At 36.0% G+C, this 12,258-nt stretch overlaps 1 protein-coding gene across 5 annotated transcripts in view; it reads left to right on the top strand.

Moving 5' to 3' along the window:
- Nucleotides 1-12,258, top strand: part of LOC105424479 (dipeptidyl peptidase 4 omega) — a 301,174-nt gene that overhangs the window by 240,084 nt on the left and 48,832 nt on the right. For all 5 annotated transcript variants that reach the window (XM_089073120.1, XM_089073119.1, XM_089073115.1 and 2 more), the window contains one exon: nucleotides 6,339-6,391. In XM_089073120.1, the coding sequence (XP_088929246.1) occupies nucleotides 6,339-6,391 (53 nt within the window). The remainder of the gene's footprint in view (nucleotides 1-6,338; nucleotides 6,392-12,258) is intronic.

The following is a 12,258-nucleotide window of genomic DNA, read 5'->3' as shown; positions in this document are numbered from 1 at the left end:
CCTTCTTTACCAAATTTTCTTTCTAATTACCAATTAACACATTTTATTTATTTAACGACGCTACGTTAACTTTGCTCCTTAATGATTTGCGCTCCTTTAATAGAAAAGTAAATCTCTATCGTGAAAGAAAAATACCGTCGTAATAAAAAATGTTTAATTGCAAGAATAATTCGGATTTCAAATATCTTTTAACGTTAACGATTTGTTTAATTTACGAGCACTAAACAATAATCCGCCGAGAAATTCCGAGGCGGAACATTTCATGCATAATATTCCGACGTAATCACGTAGTATATTTCCGACAAAATTGTGTGTTAAAAAACAACTTAGAAAACGATATGACCTTAGTAAAAATTGTTTGGAGTGCTATTAAAATTTGAATTTCATGCACACGATCGTCCATCGGTTATTCTATAACTGCGTATTTAAGCGATATAAAATCGAGGAAGTTAACATACGTTTTCATTCATCTGGGAAATTAACTGGAGTAAGTAATTATGCGTCAAAAATTAATTGCGGCGGAAACCGCTGATGGAACCGTGCAATGGCGAGTCTCCTGGTTTCATACAAAAGTTTCCTAATTAGCATCTGTGTCCGTTTAGTCGATCCTATGCGAGAGAGACGCTTTTAGTTTTTAGCAACATTAGCGATTTTATTTCAAGATAGGCGGCCAATGGTCGGCCACTCGTATTGGATCACGGCCAGTTAACCGAAAACCGAATGCGAGTGGCTCGCCTCTGGGAAATTAAGTGTGCGAGCGGAAAAACGCGCGAAACTAACAACAACAATTGTATGAGTGCATTACTGACGTGCGAGCGCGTCCGAATGCATCCGGAAAAGGAAAAATTTACGCGTTTTTATCCTCGCTATTGACACCGATGAGTCTTTTTTGCGAATGCGTTGATTACCGGTTGGCGTCTCGTCGCAGGTAAATAACTCATCAAAATATCGTTAAATACGTTTCGGAATATTAGGGAGACGAAGGATGGAATTCCTCCTAAATAATTCAGTATACTCACTGTACTATCAACGTTAATTATTTATCACATTAGCATAAATTATTGTCATTTATTATATAAGCGCATTGTCAATGTGGTTACATAAATTTATTATTCTATCGCGCTTATCGTTATAGAAGTTAACTGTTCGTTGCTAATTATTCATTGCGATAAATAGCTTAGGCAATTACCTATCGGGTGCATTCCGTTATGTAAAATGGTGCAGTGCAGCGAAAAGCACGAGAGAACCGCCATCAACAGGAGGAAACTCGACTGTTTCCAGATGGCCACTCATTCTAACACAAATTATCGTCAAAGCTGCTTAACTTTGGATCATCAAGCGAACCGTTCGTTGGGTTTGTCCTAATATAGTTACGGCACTATTGGCAATAACGTATTTAATCCGATTATCATCCGGATGCTTGAATGCATCAAGAATACGCATCAAAATCCATAATAAAATAGATCTATATAATATTATTTCTTACTAGTTGAAAAAGCTTTTAAAGGGAAACTGATAAATCCGAATTGAATAGTTCGTTTCACAATTCGATTTTTATTCGCCTGACAAATAAATGTCGAGTCAGAAGTGCGATACGAGACGAGTCTGAAAAACTCTGGAGAAATTATACAATCGTGCAAATTCTTTTTGTTTGTAAATTTATACATAAGCGTAAGTCTTTTCTCCTTTTTTTTTTTTTTTGGTCAGGGATAAAAATGGAGATGTGAAAAACTGTCTAGTCAGCAGCGTGTAAAATAAACTTCTCCACGGAGATTACGATCGCTCGCTTATTCGTACGTGTTTGCGCATATCCGTGCAAACAATGCCGCCCTTCTCACAGGCTATTCTTGCCTACCCATGCTTAAACCGCGCGAATCGAAGCGAACGCCGTGCTTCCGGTAGAACGGAACGCGTGTCCCGCAGCGCTACGGGAATTAATTCCGCGTTAGAAATTACTCCTGCGCGTGCGGGAAAACTGCTGTAACCCCGTGCAAGAAACATTAAATCCTGTTTCAAACTCTTTCCGCCTCTCGTATTCCCGCCGGTGCTGTACGTACCGGGAAATAGCGGTGTTCTCAATTTTATATAATACCAATGTTCATGCCAAACCAACCGCTGAAAATGAAGTGATCGTCCGCCGAATCTTTTGTTTTCTGCCACTCGACTAGAGAGAGTTTTGCGAATTTTTATTTGCTTTTGTATCTGCGCTATCACTACTTAGAAAACATCCGTTAAAAATTAACGTTAAATATACAACACATTGTACATACATAATTACATTTCTTTGAAATTATGAAGTAATCCATTGTTTAAGGTTAAATAAAAGTCAGCTGAAGATGAAATAAATTAATAAATTATTTTCTCTCATAAGTTTAACTTGGGCGATTCCGCATTTCGTGTCCGCTTGTAGAGAAGAGCGATAAAATCAATGAAGCTGTATTGAATTGTTGGAATTGTAAATTTGTATTATTATTCTACATCTTCATCTTGCATATATTTATGATTTAATATGTATGAAGTAGAGAGGAAAAAAAATGTCGATAGATTATACACACATCTTTTGCGCGTTTTTATCGTATAATATTTATAAATTTTAATATTTATATTTATAAATTTTAATATGGAAAAAATACGATGACTTGTTTGATTTTCGATGTTGCATTAACGAGCTGAAATTTTTTAAAATTCGTTGCAGAAATATTTGAAAAAGAATATATCAGCCACCCATCAGTCTGTACCATCCCACGTTTCAATCGCATCAACAATAATGACGAAGCGTGGCTCATCATTTTTCGATTCACGCGAACTTTGATTAATTAATTTCTAACATGAGTTTCAGTAGAATTCATTTTTCATTTTTTCTATCGCGCAGCTTAATTTGGCGGAATACAAACGATGCGCTATAAAAAATACTGACGCAGGGGCTCTCTATAATGCGGCGAAATGTGATTCAGGTGATATACGGGGAGAGTTTTTAGATGTTAAATTTCATTTCGAAAATTATACCTGTATCGATATGTGATAAATCTTATGACATAATTGTAATTATTGAACGATGTCTTGAAATTTCAAATCGCGCCTTAATAATCGCGTTCGGATTACATGATTATTTAATTTTTATATAAACGACGTAAGAATGTTTTTCTTCACTTTTATATTGACTTTTCTGTTGTTATATCATTTGTTTCGAGTTATCGAATAATAGATAGATTCTAGACAAATCCCAATTTGTCACTTTTTGAATCCTTCCGATCTATACAAAATCATTTAATTCGTTTTCAACTCGTAAAACCAATCTCTCAGTTGTGCTATCTTAAATCTTAACTTTACTCGCAAATCATATAAAAATTATCTGATCTTTTTACGAGTTACTTCCATATAATTAGGTTTATGTATATCGCGTTTTTCCCAGAACAAAAATATAAAAGAAAACGAATACAATCTAAGAAAAAAACAGGAACCCTAATAAATGGGTTAAATAATAAAAATATTGTATGATAAAATACTATTCTTCCTTTTTACCTATTAATCCAGAAAAATCGCAAATGATGTTAAAATAATTTGAATCTTCGATTTATAAAGCATATCCAGCATATAAGTCGAGCTCGATATTCGGACGAACCTGAAATTATGGGGCAACGTATCGCATATTGCTCGTGAAGAAACACAGCGTGCTCATATTTATAAGAATATTGTAACATCAAGTTGGAGGGAGGGTTAATGGGGGGGGGGAGGGCAACGCGCTCCGACGTAGTGTTGAAGGCGGGAATAATGCGATGGAAACGAACCCGCGGCCGATAGCGGATGCGGCCGCAACACGTGAAAATGGCGTTGCACGACCTTATCAGACGAGCCCATGATTTATAGGCGCGCCGCGAAAGAGTTAATGGAGGCAAAATAGCGCGCGGCGAGCACCATGAATCCTTCCGTATCGCCGGGCACTGTCGATGGTCCGCTCGACGGTCGGCCCGCTCGCTCTCTATCGCCCGTCCGGATCTCCCTGGCTCTCCGAAATGTTCCCGTGGGAATATCGCCGTGGCTGGACCGTTTCCAGCCACCGCGTACACACACTCGCCGACCGCTGCCAATTAACACACCGATGGTCCCTCTAATCATTGTGGGTGTGTATCCAGCGATATTGTTGTTTCGTATAATATTAGTTCTCTCAATCACTTAACGCGTCATCAGACACGGATGAACGTGCAAATACTCGCGAATTCGAAACAAGTAGGATATCGGGGAAGAAAAATAATAAAAATAGTAATAAATAGGATAGAGACAGGCTGCGACAGTTAAATCAAGAAGAGAAAGAGGGAATGCCCGATACTGAGTCAGATTATCGTGTAAGTAAAAAATATTAAAATTAAAATTAAAAAATAATAAAATGAAACTAAGATACATTTTTGTCATGTGTAAATTGCATTTCTTCTTTTGTAAAGCAGTTCGTTGTCGAAGTCGATTCTTTAACATGAGTACCATAAGTGACGTATAAATATAACCAACGATAGAGTTGTTGTGGTGCACAGAGATATTTCTATATGTTTAATTAAAATTTGGACGTAATTCAGCGTGAAAAGAAGATATTTATTGATAAAATTAGGATCCTAGGTAAAAGACGTGTCCTCCCCGAACTTTCGCGAGTCACGATTCGTTGCACGATCGCAAAGTTTGACCATTAAACTTCTAAGCGTGGTTTAGGTCCTCGCCAGCGAATTCGTACGCTCGTTGATATTGGTTTCACCGGTTGCTGTTTAAACTTCAGATGCACGGTTAGCCGTTTATTGCTTTTATTGCTATGATTATTATTAGTAGCAGAGAATGTGCACTGGAAGGGAAACCATAAGGAATGTGAGGTACGGTCGAGTTAAACGACTTTTTAAGAGGCGAGCAACCTTAAGGGTGTTATACGATACAGCAGGGAAGTTTGCAAGCTCGAATGGCTAATCGAATCATACTCAATAAAAATGTACTGTCGAAATTTATTTTTTCCTCTTTTAGCACGTTCCAGCTAATTTGAATTCAATATTCAATAATAATAATAAAAAAAAAACAAAGAACAATGCGCTTATATTATTTTTGCGGAAAATTTCAAGTTTGTCTACAGTTACAATAATATATTCATTTCATTGGTTTAAAAATACAAAGTGTAAAATATTTTATAATTGTATTTTTATAATTGTAAATATTTTATAATTGTAAAATTAGTAATGTGTAATTATCCCTCGATATATTGATAACGATTTTTGCACTGCGATAACAATAATTTATATATAATTAAAAATATAATATTTAGTCTGTACAAAATGATTATAATTAAAAACATGTACGTGGAAATGAAATTAATTAAATCAATTAATTAAAAATTTAATACGTATTGTCATTTAGAAAATTTTGCTTTTAAACGAATATCTTTATTACACATTATTCTTATGTGCGTACAACAATACTTTAATCATCCAAGGCGATTAATGATTTACAGTTATCATGTTACGTCATTATGTATGTTAATCTTGTTGTGCGTATTAATGCTATTGCGCGTCATGTCGCGCTTATTCCATTTATTTTAAACGTTAATCTCATGGATGCGTGTGAAAAGTACTAGCAGAAGGAGCGTATTTTTATCAGCGCCAACTTTATTATATTTTTGCCGCTCTATCTGTGCCACGTGAATGACGCGAATAACACGAGCGAGAGGTTTTTATAGCTACCAACGCATGACGCTAGAAACCGTCGGGGAAACCCAGGACAAAATGCGGTAACGAAATAGAATACGGGTGGCATGTTATCGTATTTTATGTCACCCGTATTCTCGGCCACATTCAGATGCCTTGCACGGAAGCGGATATTTTTAACGCCGCGGATTCAGAAGCAGAAATTTCCATCACTTGAATGTCATTGCCCTCGCAAACAGTCCGATCGATATTTTCCACTATCGGTTTATCGGAAGCGTACGACGTGTCCCTAAAATCAATCATCGTAGTGGAAAGAATAAGTCTAGAGGGCCGAAAAAACGTGACCCTTTTAGAAAAGTTATGGATAAAATCTCACAAGAGTCCGACACGAAAAGATACTTGATTCAGTTTTCTTTTCTTTTTTTTTTCTTTTTTTTTTTAAGACTAAAGCGAGAAAAATAAAAAAAAATAACGAATAATAATATTAAAATTCAATTCTCTAATCATTTCTTGAAATTAGTAAAAAAAATACTACATAGCATTCGTCTCGTGATATATGGGGTGAAAAATTTTGCATGAAACAGCTTTATATGTACGCCCTTTTATTAATTCCGTCTCACTAATTTTAGCAAGTTGAATGAAATATCTCTCTTTATTTTGTTTCAGCTGTATCGTCATACGTACTTGGCCCATTACAGGATCGTGAATCTGGAGACTCTGTAAGTAAACGAGCCATGTCTCAACGGCGCTTGCGACAATCATATCTCAAATTTATTCCGCGATTTCAAGTTCGGATTTGCATTTTAATCTCGGCTCCGAGAGACGGGAGATAGCCGGGAGAAGCCGCGCCACACCAGGCCGCGTGCAAATTACAAACTGCGCACGAATTTAATTCCGCACCGTCTTACCTCGCCGCCTTCGACCCGCGTTCCGCGTCTGAGAACTTTCCCTCGGATTTGATCATTAACTCAGCATTTAGGAGCGGTTATATCACGATTACCGGTATCCCGCCGCCATCCCCGACCGCCAACAATCTCGCACTCTTTTCTCATCTCCCCCATTGGCGAAAAAAATTTAAAACTGCCTTCTAAGGCCTTATCCGCATGGTTGCACTTTTCGCGATATCGAAGCATTTGCTAGTCTTGCAAAGGAAAGTCCTACTCTTCTCAAAAGTTTCTACACTTTCTTTATTCTTTATTCTCAATTTCTAGCAATGCAATTACTTCTAGCATTTTATATATATATATATATATATATATATATATATACACGTATTTTATATGTATATTTAATATTAACAAACAAATGTGTGTGTATGTACGCGTATTTTTTTAGATATTAAATATTAAATTATATATATTATATATTATTTTACAATATATGCATAAAAATATACTTTCAATCAATTTGAGATTATTTACCTTTACAATCGAAATCGCATATTTAACACATTGAGACCAAATTTTATCCGTAATAATTATGAGTTAATATATATCTTTATAGAGAAGGTCGAAATGATCCTTTTGTGTATTAGTCAAACTTCTCTCAGAGTTTAAATTATGTGAGAAACTAGGTCGTCTGTAAAATTCGCAAAATTTCGAAGACCAATTTCTCACGATCGTGCAAAACGATCGCACAAAGACTTCTCGAGATTCGCGGGAGTATCGTCGTCTTTGTTGCGGATCCCTGTCGTTCGCACTCTGCTAAAGGAACTGACATACCTTAAGGTTCATCCACGCGGAATCACGAGGCTTAGATCCCATCCTAAAGTCGAGGGAGCGCGATTCCACGAAATTTCGTCGTTGTGTGGCCTCCACGGCTGGCGAATCTCACGACTTGGACTTAACCGTCGCACTTGAGATCACCGTTCTCAAATAGTCGCGTAGATCAAACTGACTCAATCTATTTGAATGTGATTCGCAGACGTGAAAGCCACTCGTCATTCTTGTACATACCCCGACTGTTTTGCGGCTTAAACACGCAATGAACGGATACACGTGCCTCGCTGTCAAGTTTAAGTTACATCGTTGACTTTTGGAAAGAGTCACGTTTTAAGGTGAAAAGCACCAACGAAATGGCACAGATCACCTTGAAAATACGATTTCAATTTCAATAGTCATTTCACCATCAGAATTTTTGTAGACGTAAATCTACAGTCGGGAATAATTATTTATCAAATAATTATTCTTGTTTCTAGATTTAGTGCGTCTACAAGAGATTAGATTAAATATTGGATTTTTTGAGAGTACATATGGAATGAAGGCAATATTGCATAATAATAATAATGCAAATGCGACCGATAATGGTAAAATTAACGGTACGGTGTGTCTTTTCTATAAATCGTTTTACGTCTTCAGATATCGACGGAAATACACATGGCTATTATTTCAAACGGATGAAACGCTAAATAGTCTGTTTTATGATGAATTTTATAGACAAATAAAATCTATTGTGTGACCGCTGCATCGCTCCTGTCGCTGACGGTGGTTTCGCGCGAGAGTGAAAAGATAAATGCGTATTCTTAAGAAAATGCGGAATATACCCTGCCTCTGATGCATATATCGCGCGCAACAGTGTGCGTCATAATCTTATGTTATTCGTTGCGTGCATTTTGACATGAAGGAACGATTTTTCTCGCGGAGCGAATACCGCGTAGCTAGACATTTTTCCAGACGTGAAAAATAATGTTGGAACGGTGCGATGAAATAAATTCCTTGCGAAATTTATGCTCATTTGCATGGAATACGTATCCGTTCATTCGACATAAAATGGATTCGCGCCAAGTAGTTCCTTACAGATAAAATGTTCCGCATTCGAGTTTCGTTTTCGCATTTGTAAAAGCGTGTCGTTGCAGAATCTCTTTAATTAATTATATCAAAGCAAAGTTAAAATTTGCAAGACGATTTTTGTTAACAACGGTTAAAAAACTGCAATAGAATTTTCAGTATGATATATTGATTTTAGATAAAAAGGTTGCTTTTTATATATTTTCATCTAATTCATATATTTTTTTAACAAATATAGTACAAAACTTTATTATAATGCAATACTTAATAAATGTAATTAACATTTATTTTAATTTAGCTCTCTTACGGAGCTTACGGAACAGTTGATATTTAAGAAAGTAATTTCTCTTTCATGAAAATAATTCATAATTTTAACTTCAATGTTTATCAAGGAATTTTTTTAGATGTTAAAAGAGCTTTTGCTTTTAAAATTATTTTGTAACGTATCGCGATGTTACGCCTGCGAAAACAAAGCGATCTGATACGATGTTATCAAAAATACAAAAAATACATTCATTTCGAATTATTCCCATGGTGTATCTTAAAAATCAAAGCGCACCAAATGCGAAGATTTTTTCATGAAAATGAATCTCGCGACGGTTTGTTTATTTGTGCCGATAATCACGACACACGAAAACACAGTCCGGGTGGTATGAGAGGTCAGTGAACTCGCCATTCTTTTTGGCTTTCGGTGCTGCGATAAAAGGCGGAACAGGGGATGCACCCGTGGGGTGGCCGGGGCGAAAGTAAAAGCGAGACGGCTAAATAAGCCGTGAGAGTTACTTCGCTATATATTCCGCAAAGCGAGGCGAGGCCGAGCGAGTTCTGTCCCGCCGTAAACCCGGTTTGTACGCTGCATGAATACCGGCATTTTCTTTATTTATTGGCTTTTCGAGAAGAAGTTCGCCGCGACGGGACGAGCCACCATCCAGCGACGACACTGCAGTCAAGTCGCGCCTTACGCTTCTCATCGATTTCCCGCGGCCGACTCGCGCGGAAAAACATCGCGGGTCGTTGCGCGAAACCGACCGGAAAGACCCCGAGCTTTTTCGACGTCGAGGTAGACGCGATTGTTACAACGACGCTCAGCTTCTCAAGAACTTGCGAATACCAGGTTACTTTATTCTAAAATTTGGCGAATCTCCGCTCTTTAATGAACACGCAGGAATTTTCAGAATTTTATGGTTTTTTTAATTTAATTTTATTTTTTATGTATAAAGATTAATTATCGAGAGAAATTTTGATATTAATGATAATAATAAAGATAGTAGAATATAAATTGCAGATTTTTTTATTTTGTGAGAAGATACTCGTGAACTTCGAGATAGTTTTCATATACTTTCTTTTCCTACATATATGGTTACATAATCGTAAAGATGTTTGCTTGCTCTATCTGTAATCCCAGAAGCTGTTCACAAAATCAATTTCAGAATGCGTGTGCTTTTGGTTTATATTTGAACGGCTGCCGATTTTACCGTCTAGAGAAAGGAGACTTTCTTTCTTTTTCTTCACATTTCTTCCGTCGTTTTATCTCTCTTAAACATTTTCTTTCCGCTCTTTTTATACGTAAGTGTGTATGTATCTGAAAACATACGTATTTGCAGCTTGATGTAGAATAAAACTCGTATGTTTCGCAGTATCTTCGAAGTTCTTTTATCGAGCAGATTGGAATTTCCATAAAAGCAAATTTTCATAGAAGGTACAGAGTGCATAGCAAAGATCAAATATAATTCTTATTTAAATTCTAAAATCTCGAAGATCTATAAAGAATCATAAACTGGTCGGTTTGCTTAGTTAAACAAAAATTTATAAAATATCTCGATTTCCAATTAAACGCGAATATAATCGCGTTAGAACAAGTTCGACGTTCCGCAAAAAAAAAAAAAAAAAATTATTTCCGCGCAATTATTTAATTGATCTACCAGTGCTATGAGATTGCGGCTCACTGACTCTATTCGTTTCCTCTCGATAATGTATTTGCCAATAGTTCATACGCGAATGGATTCCGATAGTTTTCCGTATGCCGGAAACATTGCAGACTTGGCAATCTGCCACATATGAGAGAGACTCTGATCTAGACTTTAAAACTTTTATTCAGAACGGATAAAAACTTTTATCTGATATGACAAGATAACAGTGACGAATATGCGAAGAGAACGCATCGCGGAGTCGTCTCGTTTATTCCTATTGCGCATCGCAGAACATCTTATTGTTAGGCAAACTATCACGACTGTACACAATACGATGTTTAATATCAAAATTTCGGAGAAAATTTGAAACTTAATGTAAAACTTGTAATGTAAAACTTGTGATTTTTTAAACGATAATTAATATTTAGTTTGCGATGCAACGTTTATAAATTGTTATAAATCTATGCATCTTAATACGATGTTAAAAGAGTAAAATATTAAACTTTATTGTTGAAACTTTTACGGAATATATTATACGAAATTATTTGTGTAAAAAAATGTATGTTTTTATAGAATCAGATTAATATACGAAATTTAAAGAGTCAACTAGAACTGAGCGTATATTCGCAAAATCTATGACTCTTTGGTACTTAAGTAAACAAGTGGCTGGAATGTTTTTCGTCAATTTACATTGTCTACATTGTAGAACCTATTGTAGGACAATGATATTTTTACGAGGCACGGGAGCAAAAATCAACTTTCCTTAATCGGCTTTTCTCAAGCCCTTTGTAAACAGCGTCTATCTAATCGTGAACGAGCGCAAAGGTCTTTAGTCTTTGTAGAAATTATCTGATGAAGACTAGTCGCTTAATTTTCGATAAAATTGTAAAATACGGGCATTAGAAAGAAAATCAAAATGTTTATATAATTATTTTTTGCAGATATTTAAATTTATTTTTAATCTATCAAAATTCTAAATGGAAGAAGCGAAATAGAGACATTACAAGGTTAAAAAAGAATTAAAAATTAAAATTGTGTAAATTAAATTAAATGAGAATTATGGAATTAATTACAAACTGTAAAAACATGTGAAAATATAAACGGATTCAAAGGACAAATTTGATAAGATTTTATTACAATGAAATTAATGATTATAATACAGCTACGTTTATATTGCACGAGTAATAAGTCAATTAATATATGTAATAACGTGGTAAGAGATAATTTATTGCTGGCAATAACATACAACTCTGATAATAGTTGCCACCGTGTTGAAAGCATCAATAATATGATTTCCCTAAACATAGTGTTATCAAAATGGAAAAACAGTACACGCCGCATATGGCGCCGCGATGCATCCATTTCGATGTTAATTGCATCTCTGAATTACAATTCGTAATTATTCCCAGAGTAATTACTTACTCGCCGTTTTATTTAATTATTCCCTCGGCGATAATAATCCAATGCCATTGTTTGGATTTTGAACCTTTGATGAAGAATTTGTGGCCCGTATCACATTTCCCTGGCCAAAGCCGCCGGTGACAATACGGAGCCGTAGTTATGCGAGACTCCGAGTTGTCCGGCAGTTCTAAACTAGAACCCTGCCTAAAATCATACTCAGAGAGTTACGGCATTGTTCGACTAGGACACAGTGACGTCATTGTTGGTTCCAGCGATCGGTCACGAAACGCTAAGCAATAGCAACGCGGACGTGATCCAATGTGCCTTGTACCTTCCTCTATTCGTCTCGATTTCATAAACTCGAATTTCGATACGACTGAGTGATTTATCCTACTGAAATTTTGATTTGCGAGACGAGCCGGCAAGGAAATTATTTCGAGGAAATAATCAAATGAACTCTACGTTTTTTTATGTTTCTTATTTTTTTTT

Source organism: Pogonomyrmex barbatus, unplaced genomic scaffold (assembly GCF_055798465.1).
Source record: "Pogonomyrmex barbatus isolate J1 unplaced genomic scaffold, ASM5579846v1 scaffold14, whole genome shotgun sequence".
NCBI classification, from domain to species: domain Eukaryota; kingdom Metazoa; phylum Arthropoda; class Insecta; order Hymenoptera; family Formicidae; genus Pogonomyrmex; species Pogonomyrmex barbatus.
This window is presented reverse-complemented; position numbering and strand designations above follow the sequence as displayed.